This window comes from Eleutherodactylus coqui, chromosome 5, assembly GCF_035609145.1.
Source record: "Eleutherodactylus coqui strain aEleCoq1 chromosome 5, aEleCoq1.hap1, whole genome shotgun sequence".
NCBI classification, from domain to species: Eukaryota; Metazoa; Chordata; class Amphibia; order Anura; family Eleutherodactylidae; genus Eleutherodactylus; species Eleutherodactylus coqui.
Genome location: NC_089841.1, coordinates 164,788,717 through 164,803,722, shown reverse-complemented (window position 1 = coordinate 164,803,722; position 15,006 = coordinate 164,788,717). Strand labels below are relative to the sequence as shown.

The 15,006-nt window shown below is 41.4% G+C and overlaps 1 protein-coding gene and 1 long non-coding RNA gene across 7 annotated transcripts in view; both read right to left on the bottom strand.

Annotated features, from left to right (window-relative positions):
• Positions 1 to 590: 590 nt before the first annotated feature.
• LOC136628050 (uncharacterized) lies at positions 591 to 2,350 on the bottom strand. The gene is made up of 2 exons (XR_010792840.1): positions 1,955 to 2,350; positions 591 to 1,904 (listed from the first exon to the last, which is right to left on the bottom strand). It is a non-coding gene; the product is annotated as an uncharacterized lncRNA (long non-coding RNA).
• A 36-nt stretch (positions 2,351 to 2,386) lies between these two features.
• PXN (paxillin) overlaps positions 2,387 to 15,006 on the bottom strand; it is a 38,722-nt gene continuing 26,102 nt past the window's right edge. The window contains exons 7-16 of one of the 6 annotated variants that reach the window (XM_066603655.1): positions 12,140 to 12,868; positions 11,609 to 11,872; positions 10,148 to 10,606; positions 9,935 to 10,012; positions 9,595 to 9,720; positions 9,322 to 9,498; positions 9,067 to 9,240; positions 6,363 to 6,444; positions 4,197 to 4,345; positions 2,387 to 3,599 (exon numbers count right to left, since the gene is read on the bottom strand). In XM_066603655.1, coding sequence (XP_066459752.1) covers positions 3,333 to 3,599; positions 4,197 to 4,345; positions 6,363 to 6,444; positions 9,067 to 9,240; positions 9,322 to 9,498; positions 9,595 to 9,720; positions 9,935 to 10,012; positions 10,148 to 10,606; positions 11,609 to 11,872; positions 12,140 to 12,868 — 2,505 coding nt within the window. In that variant the 3' untranslated portion in view covers positions 2,387 to 3,332. Of the gene's footprint in view, positions 3,600 to 4,196; positions 4,346 to 6,362; positions 6,445 to 9,066; positions 9,241 to 9,321; positions 9,499 to 9,594; positions 9,721 to 9,934; positions 10,607 to 11,608; positions 11,873 to 12,139; positions 12,869 to 15,006 lie in introns of all 6 variants that reach the window. The other 5 variants (XM_066603653.1, XM_066603656.1, XM_066603654.1 and 2 more) reach the window with 5 other exon arrangements.

Here is a 15,006-nt window from a genome sequence, read left to right as displayed (position 1 = left end):
CAAATGCGCAAGAAGATGCGTGAAACTGCGCAATTCTGCTGGAACACACGTCTATAACTATTTCAAATTAGTATCCAAAAGGGAGAAAAAAAAATCCAAAAGCGCTTCACGGGATGAAGAAAAATAATGTGTATATATATTCTTTCACCTAGTGGTGAGAGAATATACTGTATATACACATTATTATTTTTCTTCATCCCGTGAAGCGCTTTTGGATTTTTTTCTCCCTTTTGGATTCTAATCTACACTGGGTTCCCTATCATTAGGGACCCCAGACATCCAAGCAGCTCTCCAGCCAGGATTGGGAAGAAGGATTTATCAATTTACAGGCTATCCAGGATTTGGAGGTACTAGTGAGGAATCCCACGGTTTGGGATCCTCACCTAGTGCCGGGTAAGTCCCATATTTTAATTTTACTCATCTCCACAATTCCATTTATACTGAAGGGGCGCTATTTTGATTCCGGCACTATTATCATTCTATTTCAAATTAGTGCTTTTGTTTGGCACACGCGAATGAACATGTGGGTAGAACTATAGTAATACACGCCGAAAAAAAAGCCTCCTTTTTATAGTAAAAAAGTTGCACTAAGTCGTGTGCAACTGTGCTTACGCCCGCGTGAAGCTGCCCTTACTCGGCAGAAACCCGGCCTTTAAACAAAGTATACCACACGAAGGCCCAAGAGCGAGTTGGCTCATTTATTATGGAAGAGGCATACCTCTGAAGCAATTGTGGAAGTCAGGTTGCAATCGTGTGCAGATATTACTCTGGGGAATGTTTTATATAAAAGTGTTAAAAGGATTTAAATTGACCCTCTGCTTTCTGGACAAAATTCTGTCCCGGGACGGGGGAGGGGGACAGGTATATTACTCAGTTATTATTTGCAGCCCCACTGATTCACACCATTTTGGAGTCTAATTTCAGTCGCCCAAAATGACTGCAATTGTTATCTACCTAATGCACACAGTTTTGATTGGTCAGTCCTGATCTCATGAGCAGCTCTGGCCAATCAGAGAACAGGTGTAGTGCATTAGTAGTCTACCACCACCAATGCACTGTAGAAACTAGGTTGTTTGAAAATTGTGTCGGCCATCCTGAATGGCCAAACACAGGACCCATAGGATTGCAGAGATGGCAGACAACTGCAGGCAATATATCCCAGGATAGAATTTTTTCTCAAAACTGCAGTCGCTTTAAGTATCTGGTGTTGCAGCTCGTCCTCATTCAAGTGAATGGAACTGAAATACAATACCAAATCACAAAAGGAAGAAAAGCGTGGCTGATAGAAATGGGAGGGGGAGAAAAACGCACATGCAGAAAAATAGTTCACTGTAAATCTGATTTAGCAACAGGTTTAAAAACTCACATTTCAGGTCAATTTCTGTGCAGGAGAATTCCACATGATGTGGGTAATATTTGTTCACATAGACTGTACTGTAATTTGTAGCTACCCTTATGCAACACGCCAGTATACACAATTTGGCCAGCACCCGTGTACAGAGCTACATTATATAGCAGACATTACTTGTGCCGCTTGGTACAATTGCATAATTCTGTATTAAAATGTACACACATCAGCAGTAACATTTTTTCATCCAATGTGTTTTTCATACAAAATGCATTAAAAAGCAAAAAAATATGAATTTCTTAAGCGGGTTTCAATGAGCAGTATGTATACACAAGACACTCAATAGATGCAAAAATTCTTTCAATGTATTTGTATACAATTAAAAAAATAAGGATGTTTTATGACATTGTTAAGTAAAGGCCACAGTAATCAAAATCAGTTTCTTTGGCATTTCACACAATCATATAATACAATACATGCTGATTATACTGTTTTTTAAATCTACTAAATTAAATTTAAAGGGGTTGTCTGAGAAAACTTTCTAAAACCGTATCCCCTGCATAAAAAAAAAAAAAAAAAAAAAAAAAAAGAACTCCTACTCTCTGCCTGCAAGTCCTCTCCTGTCACCTCTGAGGGACGTACTGTTTACAGGCTACCTGTATAGAATACATCACGTAAGGAGACCCAAAGCCGCCAAAAGAGGACTTGTGGGCAGAGGGGAGTAGGAGCTCTTCATTAGGTTTTTCACATGGGGGACCAGTTTTATCTTGGACAACCCCCTGTAATCTATTAACGCATTAGCACCAACTGAGAAATAAACTCCACATCACAAATCAGTCCCTGGGGAACGATCTTGTGGGATTAAGGTAGATTGGTGGAGTCAAAGTAGAACTTTAAAAAAGTTAGCGCTCAATATTATCGTTCTTTATGGAAAACTATAGAACCTTTGGGTATGTGTCAAAATACAAAAATTCTGCCACAAAGCTCTTACACAACCCCCCCCCCCCCCCTCCCGTTTACATCAAAAGGAGAATAAAGTGGCAGGCGTCTTCATAAAGTTTATTTCTCTGATTAAAGTACATGATTTACATTTAAAAAAAAAGCAACATTTGGCATCTCGTGTTGTTTGATTGAAGTAACTTAATTTTCAAATACTGCTTTTCAATTAACATATGTCCAAAATTGTTAATAATTTCACACTAAAAATACTGAAATGTTAATAATGCAGGTTTAGTTAAAGCACAAAAAGATCCAGTAACACTGGATTTACTTTAAAAGTAAATATATTTGTGTATATTTTTTTTAAAAAGCAGATTTTGTCATTAAAACTGAACCAGTCTTAGAAATCACAATCTTAAATGAGAAGAGGATTTCTTTTTTTGTGTTTTTTTTTTTTTTTTTAATAAGCAAAAAAATGCTGAAGTTCAGCTACTTTGCATTCAGGTGACAAGTTACCAGTAACCGTCATTAGAAAAAGTTATTGCTGTAATTCCCAAATCAGGCCTTTTATAAACGCAGCTTAACCCATATAATGAAAGCTGCCAATCTCAGTCTAGTATGGATATGAGAGCCATTTCCCTTACTTTTTACCTTAGAAAAGTAGCAGCAGTCTTTCCTAAAACCTTGATAAGCCATTGCTGCATAGAAGATTGTCTCCTTTTATGTGCCGCATAGCCACAGCACAAAATGAACATGCCATGTAGCCCATGAGGTTGTCAAACCTAGGAGACATGGAGTTCACAGATTCCACCCACAGGCAGCCTTGTGCTGCCAACTCTGAAATGATAAGGTGGCTTTCTGAAGTTTAGGTGGGCAATATAAAGCTCAGCACCTTACAAGGAACTGAAAAAAAAAATAAGGTGAAATGAGTAAGGATCCTTAGCCTCCCTTCCCTCATGAAGTCCACGTGTCACCAACCACCCTGGCTGCACACAAGAGCTGCCCATACTATCAGGACTGAAGTGTTTAGATACAGTGCAGTAATCTAACAAAAGAGTTTGACAAAGCAATTCTGGCAATACGGCTTGTCATTCTGCTCCTTGAAGGTTCCTTTGTTGAGCTGCTTAAGGCAGAAGGCACAAACAAAATGCTCTGGATGGAATTTCTTCCCCATAGCGGTGATACAGCGGCCGGTGATTGGCTTCTGGCAGCCGGAACAGAGTGAACCACGGCGCTCATGGTAATGCACCTCACAGTATGGTTGTCCATCATGCTCAAAGAAGCTTCCATTCACAAATGGAGTGAAACATTCCTGAAAACAAACAGTTTTGGTATTAAAAACAATTTTCTTTAAACTAGGAGTAAACTGCCAACTATCACGGCTGGGTTTACACACTGTGGGGCATATTTACTTAGACTAGTTCTTATGACTGGGACCATTGCTCTGCAGCACTGGCATCCAAATATGACCAAGCAGAAAGTGTACATGGAGGTTATATGTTCTCCTTGTGTTTATGTAGGTTTCCTCAAGATTATTTAGTATGGTCTCTCACAAAACAAAGACGCGTTAATTGGCTTCCTGAGAATATGGTTATAGTAGTATGTATATATGTTTGAAGTAAGAATTTAGATTGTCCCCTATTATCTCTGCACAGTGCTGTGGAACATGCTGGTACTCTATAAGCAATGGGAAATAAAGTCACATAACACCTCAGTTGCACAACCACCATACAAAAGACTTTATTTTAATAAGTAGAATCTCAAGGAAAATGTTCTAAGTGTGTATTATTTGAGAAGGCAAAGCTTTAATACATGTCATTTTATGGCCTTTGAGGTTTTACATGCCAGGATTAAATTGACAAAACATGGAAACAAACAGCACCCTTGATTTTATCAAGTGTATTCTTACCCTACAGACAAAGCACTCCGGATGCCACAGTGTGTTGAGAGCAGAGATATAATTCTCCAGGATTGCTTGGGTGCAGCCGCCGCACTTGGGGGCAAACATATCAAAATAATCCTTACGGCAATAAGCCTTTCCATCCCTCTCATGGAAACCTGTAAAATCAGAAAACATACAGTTGATAAACAAAAAATATTGGTAGTAATACCCCCAGATAACATGCAACAGCAGAGCCACACCATCTGTGGCCCTATGAAGTCCACAAAGTGAAAAGCCAACGTATGTTGCAAAGTCCATCCAATCAATGCACTAAAGAGTCCAAGACAGAGCTGCCTAGCTTAATAAAGTGCTTTTTCCCCCCCAAAATGTTGCTATTATGTTTTCATCTGGATGTACAGAAATTTTTAAATCACTATTTTTGCATCAATTGTTCCCAATGTGCACCAGCCATTTTTTACTCTCTCATATTCTTGAAGAGGTCAGCGCTTTTAAAATATATGGTATTGCGGTCTGAAGCCATTAAGACCCTTAAAATATAATTTTACATTAATAATCTCCTATCAACTTTTTGAAATTTGTTTGTTAGCGAATTCAGTGATCGTAAATATGGCCAAAATTGCCTTACAGCTATCTAAAACTGAACTCTAAAGGCTGGGTTCACACAGGACGGAATTGCCGTGGAATTTTAGTGGGGACTTTCTGCACGGAAATCCTACCTGCAATCTTAAACCTGAGACTAAGCAGCAAAGTGGAAGAGACTTGCAAAAATCTCATCCACATGCTACGGACAGTCCGCTGCGGTCAAGCCACGCTGAAACAGACATGCCGCGCGGAGTTCAAAGCCGCGGCAAGTCAATTTCATCGCCGTTTCCGCTTCGGACTCTCTCCTCTCTATGGGAAGAGATTCCTGCAGTGGAACAGAGGCGGACAAGACGCTTCAAACCTGACAAACGGTGCAGGTTTTGAAGCTGTCTTTCTGCTGCGGAGATCTCTCGGTCAACACGAAGAGCAAACAATACCCTTGCCATAGATTCAAATGTAATTCTGATACTTCTAAATCAGCAGTTTAAGCCACAGTTATCAGCATTTTAAGGTCACAGTTTTAAGCAGGATTTGCTGAGCAGTTCTGTGACCTGACCAGCACTTTGGTGCCTTCCTCTACAGGGTCTCTTTTTGAATGTTGCTGATACAATAGATCATAAGAGATCTGTCTAAAATCTGTGTTCTGATAGCATCCATCTGGGCTTCAGTATCCAAGCCCTGTGTATAATTTAAAGGTGTTTTGAAACTATATATTTACCAGTGCACCTTGCCAACATTCTAGCATGTAATGGGCAATTAGGAAATGTCATCCAAAATTTTTTGGCTGGCAGTGAATGTCTGCATTCACCTTAAGTGTGACACAAAATATATATTAAAGGGGTTGTACCAAAATTGCTTTTTAATTATCTCTCTATAGGAGAGATGACAAAATTCTGACCGCTGAAGATATCACCACTGAGACCCCCGACCCCAAGAATGAGGATCCCGTTTTCCCCCTCCTCCTCACTGCAGGCTTGCTGCACCCACCATAGTGAGGAAAAGATTGAATAGAGAAGCAGTCGCACATGCGCGGTGCCACTCCATTTATCTTCAAGGGGGACGAGGGAGATAGCAGAGCTCGTACTTTATTTCCATCAGCTCCATTAAAACAAATGGATCGGAGCCGCTCCATTCAAGTGGACATTACTGCAGGTGGGTGCAGTGAGCCCGCAATGAGAAAAAGAGTCGGGGCTCAAGACCAAAATTCTTAGAAGTGGTAGGGGGTCTCAGCAGTGAGGCCCTTACCAATCCTATGGATAAGCGATAAAGTCAATTTTGGGATAACCCCTTAAATATATACACATGCCAATTCTATTTAACAGTGCAGTTTAAAATGCATTTCAGCAACTGGTTGACCAAATGAGGTCTTCGACCCTTCCAAGTACTATATAGTTCTTTATAGGTTTTTCTAATTGCATCCTGAACTCAACAAGATTCTTCATCGTATACTTGAACCATGGGTTGTTACTGAGTAATATAGTTTGATATGTTCTTTCATTCTCAACAAACAAGTAAAAAAACAAAAAAAAAAAACTGTGCAGTTTGCTTGCAAATCATTTTTTTTCCTGCTGAGCACAATGACAGCTTTACCTTCAGGTCCAAAGAATGCCCCACATTGTGCGCAGAAGAAGTGCTCTGGATGCCATGTTCTGTCCAAAGCAGTCACAACTTTCTGAAAACAGAAAGAAAAAAAAAATAAAACTCTTTAGTAGAGGTGACAGACTATGGCCAAATGTCCACGGCGCGCGCAAATTCCCGAAGCAGAAGACATGCGTGTCAGTGCGGAAAATTTTAAATGCTTGCTGGCAATTGCGGATGCACTGCGGGGGAAAGGGGGGAAGAGAGGAGAGAGGAGAGAGGGAAGAAAAAAAAAAAAAAAAAATCACAAGCTCAAAGTGAGTGCCTTCCCCTCCTCTCCAACCAGTGAGGTATCTGCCTACAAATCTGCAATTGAATTGTGGATGCATTGCGGATCGCTCACTTCCATAGAGCCCATCCGTGGTAAAATGCAGCATAATGCGATTTCTTTTCCATGTGTGGCATTCGCAAATCAAATCCGCAGGCGTTTATTGAAGTGCCGACGCTCACTGCTTCCCTATGGGAGGCTTAAACTGCGGACTGTCCGCGCAGGTGTTCCACGCAGATTCCGCAATTCAAACCCGCCCGTGGACACTGGACTTCATACTATATTCTCTTCTGGATTATGACAAGCTTGCATTATTCTTCAACATATAATAAAAAGTATGGTTTTAAAAAGGAAAAATTTATTAAAACTGTCGCCACACTCTGAGACAACTTGTATTAATATGATCACAAAAGTGATAACTAGCAAAAGTGCAATTCAATTTACCTAAAATACACTTGTCAAAAAAAAAAAAATCAATCAAGTAGCTATAAGGAGTTGTCAGAATGACATTCAATCTTTCTCTGTGATTGTAACGTTGATACAAGTGATTACGATATCAAAGGAAAAGGATACTTTATTGCAGAAAACTGAACACTTGATGGGAGGCTCTGGTACCCTGTTGTACCGCCTCTAGCTTGGATACAAGATGTGATACAGATGGGCATGGAGGCATGCAGGTTCTGTATGGTATCCTGCAGCATATCACTCCACATTTGCTGTAACTGAGCCTATAGATCGAACAAACTCGTGGGATGTTGATATTGGGGTCCCAAATGGTCTCATATGTTCTATTAGCAATACATCTGCCATCTGACCCGGCCACAGAAGTGTGACAATGTTGTGGAGACAATCCTGTGACACTCTTGTGTGTGCGGCTAAGCATTATCCTGCTGGGAAATGTTCTTGGAAGCCGCCATGAGAGGAACACATGTGGCTGCAGGATATCGGACTATATTGCCGAGTTGTCTTTGTCCTTTGTACCACAATTTGTGGTGGCCGTCATATGCCAGACCATCACAACGGCAGTAGGGGCAGTGTGTCTCTCCACAGCAAAGGCAGGATTGAAGCATTCACCCCCTAAGTCTTCATAAACACCACGTTGTCAGCGCCCAAAGCAAATCCGTATTAGTCATTGAAGACAACCTAGTTCCGCTCCGTAGCAGTCCAGTTTCTTCGTTAACTACAGCATGGCAAACGGGGACAGTGGTAGGTGGGTCTCAAAGGCAGTACATGTAATGGGCAAATGTCCTTCAGTCAAGCAGCTGGAAATGGTTCCATCAGACACAGAGGCCTGTAACCATGGTGCCACCTGTTTCTGAGTGACCGAGAACAGAACAGTTAGAGCGGATCACGCTTGTTGGACAGATGATGAGACAATACGCTCTACTGGTGGTCTGTCGAAGGCATCCTGAGCCCAGTTGTCTTATGCGCATGCACCCACAACACATCTAGTGGTCCCAATACCCAACAGTCTGGTCAGAACTGCTAAGGCGGCGGGCGGTAAATCCATATGACCATTCTGCTTCTCGTATTCCAATACTACATCTGTTCTCATATTCTTAACTGCGTGAAATCTCTTCAGTTGCGCTGTCGAGGCATCTAGTGGTCAACAAGCTACATAGGCGGAGAAAAAAGGTCACTACACACAAGAAGCCTCCGAGAGACTTTTTCTAGGCCAAGGGCGGAACCACTTTTAGGGCCACAGATGGCAAAACTGTTCATCTAATCACTTGTACATCTTCTTGAGATGTAACTGCATGTCAAGTTTTACAGCAAAATGACAACTCCTTCTGGGTGCTTGATTTTTTTTTTTTTTGACAAAACATTTTTTTGTGATGAAAAATTCCTCTAAAGTGGCAGCTGCTAGGGGTCTCCCTTTCTTCCAATTTGCTGTCCACTGCCTGTCATCAAGTGAAGTCCAACAATAGGAAGTGGAGAAGAGCGACAATTTATGTTACCAATAGAACTCTATGAAGAGATAGAGGGACAGAGGCAAAGAAACTCACAGATGTTCTGCTGCAGCTAATGGTAATTTACTGTGTTGCAGCTACTGAAATCACAGCAGCACTGCTCAGTACAGCTGTGCATTCTCTGTGTGCACTACCGAGCATTAGGGAGCATAATCTGCTCTTTTCTCCATGTGAAGTGTATGGGAGACCTAACAGATCTCCACCCACTAACTTAGATGAAACTGAGAATTAAAGACGCAGCCTGCAAATCTATAAAAACTGATTAAAACGTCCCCTATGCAATACATGCATATACATATGCCATAGTGTCTCCTCATGAGCACACATGGCAGCTTATTTTGAAAAGCCATCTGAAAGTGTGGTATGCTTTAAAGTATGAAAATACTAACATACTACACTGATATTTGAGAGAACTCACATCCAGTATGGGTCCATTACAGTAAAAACACCGTGGGGAGAAAAGATTATGATAATCTTTTTCACAGTATGGCTGCCCATCTCGTTCAAAAAAGTTGCGCGATCCAATTTCTTCCTGGCAGTGTGTGCACACAAAGTGTTCTGGATGCCAAGTCCTTCCCATGGCTGTAACCACCTGCATAAGAGTAAATATTATTAGTACATACTGCAATTAAATCAATGCTTTTTGACCCCATCACCACAATATGACAGTTACCTGGCCAGCAATTGGTTTCTTGCAAGCACCACATACGCCCTTAGCCACTGTTGCCACGCCCAACTTATTCAGGTCAGACTGCAGACTTCCCAGCATATTGTCTAGCTGACTGCCAGGCTTTGGCGCACTTGAAGGAGGTGAACTATTGACCGTTTTTCCTTGGCCCTGGGCCATGAACTATTAAAGACAAAAAGGAAGAGCCAAAACACATTAAATGCTATATTCCCAATTAATAGGTTATAATGTTAAACAAAATCAGACCAATTAAAATACCAAAGGGATTTCATTTGTTGAAGCCAGGAACCTAGAGTTGACATTGCGGTAATCACAGTCAGGAGCGAAAGACTTGTCTTCTTGTAGAGGCCACGCAGAAAAGGCCGGAGGGAAAGGAACCAGTGACTGGAGACCAATACAAAAAGTTGTAACTTAAAACGGACAACTACCTCACTGCACAGTATGCCCATTCAGCATGCAAGTAAGCGTCACAAAGCACTGCCGGTTTTCATGCACCATCTGTCCAACCTATGCGAATGGGAAGGATTCAGAAACCAAAGTCCTTTAGACTGTACTATAACATTGATAAGACTGTCAGCACACAAAAAAGTAAACCTGCCTTATCAGAAAAAGAGCGGCTTAAAGGAGGCCGTGCCGTTAGCGCTTTACCACCAGAGTAAGCAGCAGGGGAGATCATCTGCAAGAAGATTAAAGTTGTTCTTATAGTACAAATCACAAAAATTAATGTGCGACTCCAAAGACGTCCAACACAAAGACAAAAACTCAGAGACCCGAGCGCTCTGCTATGTAACAGACTACTACACAAACTAACCGTGGACACATTTTCGTTCCCTGCCTGAATAGGTGGAAAGAGTGGATTATATTCTGTCTGACAGCCCACAGACACATAAGATGTTGGCGTAGGCAGCATTCTCAGTGGAGCAGAGGTCACTATCCAAGGCATAGCGGGATCATCCGCACAAGGACTTCTAGATTCTTCTTGAGGAAAAACAGCCCTAGACAAGTCCTGGTAATCATCACTGTATCTTTTCCAGGAAGGTGGTGGCTGAGGCGGAAGTGTACTTGATGTAGGCATGTTGTGCAAGGGAGAGATGACTTGGGGCAAAGGAGGGGCTGGAGGTGGGAATAATGAAGAGACTGACGGAGGTATTGGTGGTAGTGCTGGGGATGTGGATTTAGACACAAGCCTCGTTAGCTGCAATGTACCAGGAGGAGATGCGGTAATTAAAGTTTTTCTCATGAGCTGTGGAGAATCTGGAGGGATAATTATCTAAATAGGATATGTAGAAAAGAGAAGAGCAAGAAAAAAAAAATATGTTTAAGAGCGATAAATAAGTACTAGCATATAGTACAAGGATAAAAGTAACATGAACTGGAGAAATCATATTTAAAGAGACTGTCACCATCTTTTTGCAGCCCTCACAGAGAACTCCACAAGGTAGTGACAGTCACACTGGTTGCAGTGATGGGTCTGCTGGGTATATATGTGCAGTGGTTTGGGAGAAACTAGCATTTTATTAGTAGCAGCCAGACAGAGAACTAGGCCTGCATATTCATGAGCTGCAGCCTAGCCCCACGCACCCCGCCCTCCAGCCAATGATTGGCAGTTCTATCTAGGCGCAGTACTAAGCAGAGAGGTGGCAATCATTGGCTGGAGGGCAGGGTGGATGTAGCTAACCTGCAACTCATGAATATTTAGGACTACTGTAAGTGGTCCTCAATGAATGTGCTGCTACTGATAAAATGCAGGTTTCTCCCAAACTACTGCACAGATCCACACAGCAGACATATCGGTGTAATCAGTGTGACTTACTATCTTATGCTACACTCAGAGAGGGGTGCAAAAAGATGGGAACAGAGTTTCTTTAAATATTACTGAGTAAACAGTGCAGCAGAGATTACTCTTAGGCTCTTGCCATAAGGTCAGTTTGGAACCTCTGTTGGCAGAAGAAAATAATATAGTATGCTAATTCATTCTGCCTGTCAAAACGATGAAAACCATGACTGAGCCCAAATGACACCATTATGCATCAATGGACTCCACTGCAAAAGGGTGGTATCCACCTTCAGCGGATTCAGCAGAGTATGGTCGTTCATTACATGCCCTAAATAAAGTGTGCATTATGTAAAGCGTAAAACCGCCTAGGAAAAGTTGCCTAAATAGTAGATATAAAATGCATAATGACAAGCAGCAATCCACAAATCCCCCAATGATTCAGGAATCCATCACTCCTTGGGCAGACCCATCACTTTCTTCTTGCCCTCATTATACCTTCTCTATCCTCTGTTCAGACTGCGGCACATTTTTAGTGGGCTGAGCTGTAATGATCACCCCCTCTGTCAGCCAGTTATCCTCTGGAATCTTGCTAATTTCTTGCTTGTCTATGCCAAACCGCCCATGTAGCTCTTCAATGAGGCGGTCTTGGGATGGACTCTTGTTGTATATAGCGGGTCCAAACTTCCGACGAGGAGAGAGGTCCCGAGACATGGGATGTACATTAGGTGTCTCTTTAGTTCTTTTAATCACAGACTTCATCTAAACAACAAAATGTTACTTGTCACTGGCAATTGCATTATACGGCCACTGGTTTACACTTCACCACCACACGGGAAAGGTGCAACTCGTTGCTTCAGGCATAATTGGTTATTAGAAACCACAGCAGAACATATTAGAATCAACTTCTTCCAAGAACTAGTTTCCAGATGACCTTACAATGATGTATACATATTTACATGCACCTTCAGTAAACTTAGGACATGCACTGGTTCCATGCACAGGACCAAATCCACACAACATGCTTGCCTGACGCGAGGCAGAAATACGTGGAACCTCTTGATACGTCATTTCATGTGAATCTTCCATCCCAGAGCTGTCAGTTGTACTTGGGTCAGGATGAAGTCCAAATGTTGAACTCTCTTTTAAGTGTCCATTTGGAGCTCCTCCTGAAAATACGGTAAACTTATCATCCATCACAAGTTTGTCGGTAGCGGTTAGGGCGACTTCTGACATCTCATTGGCTGAACCCGGAGCATGGGCCATTTCAGAATAGAGCTTTTCTTCATTCAACTTTGGATTTTCACAAGACTTCCACATAGCAGAACAGTTTTTTTCATGCCTTGCGTGGCCATCAGTTAGATCATCTAACTGGACAGTATGTGGCACTCGTGAGTATTCCGCAAGATAATCATCAAGTTCCTTCTGGTTTGTCTGAGACTTCTTGTAAAAGCTTGGAAGGTAAATGTCTGTTCTCTGACTATACGCATTAAATGGAGTGATCGCTGGCGGATCTTTAGAGGCCAAATCCATCTGTAAACCATGACTGGGGAGGACAATGCCTTTTCTGAGAGGGGATGAGAAGGTTGGGTTTTCATCCTCATGGATGTGTAGGAAACCGGCAGAACTACTAGGCGAGACAGCATCATAAGCACTCTCCGGTCTTGCATACAGAGGGGTGCTGCATACAGAGCTTGGAGGGGACGCAGGGCTACTCTTACACCATTCGGAAAGAGGCTCAGAGCAACTATGACATGTCTATTAGAAGCAGAAAAACCCAAGAAATAGGTTACAAAAATGACAATGCCTTCGATATACATGTAACTGGGTTACCACACTGTTCAGAGAAAATCTATCAAACAACTGCAAGTTTAGCCAAGTAGGAAGCAAATATAAGCACAGATATATTGGTGAGGAGTTACGGAAACAGCCGAGCTGGCAATCTTATGTTGTCAAAGCAACTCCCATTCACTTTTATTGGAGCAAAGGGATCATAGCGAAGCCCACTTGGTCATTTCCGTAAATCACAACCATCACTTACGGCCAGAATGGGGTTGGGGAGGGCAAATTAGACGGCTGAAGTCATTTATCACAATTGTAGCTACAGGCCAATAATAAAAATATTTTCATTAAAAAATAAACTACTTTTACTGGATTGGGCCATGTAAAAGTAGTGACAAGATGTCTGAAACACCCTCAAACAAAAACCCTTGCCAATAAAATTATAGTACTGTATATACTCGTGTATAAGCAGAGTTTTGCAGCACAAAAAAAAATGTGCTGAAAAAGTCCCCCTTGGCTTATACTCAAGGTAAAAAAAAAACCAAAACCCAATACTCACCTCTTAGCCGGTGTCTGTGACCCTGGCGCGATGCATCAAGCTGCTTTAGGTTTCCCCACAGCTCGGTTTTGAATTCCCCTGCTATCAGCGCTGGCTGCGATTGGCTGGCGCTCGATCCAATCACAGCGCTTTGTTACACAGCCCTGACAGCGGGGGAATTCAAAACCAAGCCAGGGAAATGACACCGGGGAGAAGTCTGAAGCAGCTTGCCGCACCGCCGGGGACATCACGCCGGGAACACAGACGCTAGCTGAGTGGTATTGATTTTTATTTATTTATTTTTTTTACCTAGTATATACTTGAGTATAGCTAGGCTTATACTCTAGTCAATAAGTTTCACCAGTTTTTTGTGGTAAAACTCATTGACTCAGCTTATACTCAGGTCGGCTAATACTAAAGTATATACAGGAATTTACCCAAAACTATATGAGGCCAACACAACTTTCTTCTAATCTCTCACTTAAAAACAAACAAAAAAAAAAAAAAAGACAAAACTCCCTAAATGTTCTGGTGCAGAAGTCTGCCCACCATTTTTATTGTTGAGACCTGAGATTTGTGACGGTTCATGCACCATAATGGAGGACAAGTGCTTTGCTCAAATGAGGATAGCGAACAATCGCACCCAGCACAAGAGGAAGAACAAAAACAAGAATACCAAAAGCAGAATGTAAACCTAGAACTCAGGGCTGTAACTATCTCACTCATCATTAGACACCACAAGGCTTAAAAGCATTTTGGAACCAAAGAGGCCTAAAGTCCTCTTTACATGGAACCATCCTCATTCAAAGAATCATTCAAATGAGTGAAAACGAACAATAATCTTTCAATGCAAGTCTATGATCGAATCACATAAAAATCGTTAGCTCGTTCATTAATCATTTGGTTTAAATACAGATCGTTCAGCCGATCTCATTCACTTAAGCCAGCTGCACACAGATGTATCTATCTGTATAAGCAGACTGCGCAAGCGAACTCTGATGTCGTTCCCTCGTTCAAATAGTTTTGTGTAAATGGAGCCTAAATGCCTTTTGCTGCTTTCTCTTGAAAATTCAAATAAGGTATATAATTTAAAAAAGAGCGCCGATTACGGCAATACTACGTGTATAGATTATTTTTACATTTTACCACTTTTAAAAATTTAAAACCCTTAGGAAAAAAAAAATAAAATTTCTTTTGCTGCCATACTCTCATCCCCATAACTATTTTTCCATTGATGGGGGTGTAAGGGGACTCTTTTTAAAGGGAGAGCTGTAGTTTTTTTCTTTTTTTTGGTACCATATTGGATATATACATGCATACATATGACTTTTTAAACACTTTTCGAATTTTTTATTTGGAGACAAGACATCCAGAAAAAAAAATTTAAAAAAATGCAGTTCTCTTTTTGGCAGCGTTCACTGTGCGAGATAAACAATGCAATTCTTAGATAGCTCATGCTTTTTCAGATGCGACAATACCTTTTTTTTCCTTTCATAAATAGCTTAGATTGTTTTGTGGGGAAAATAGATTTAGTATTTTATTTATTATATCTTTCGTACCCGTCGATGACTTGAAT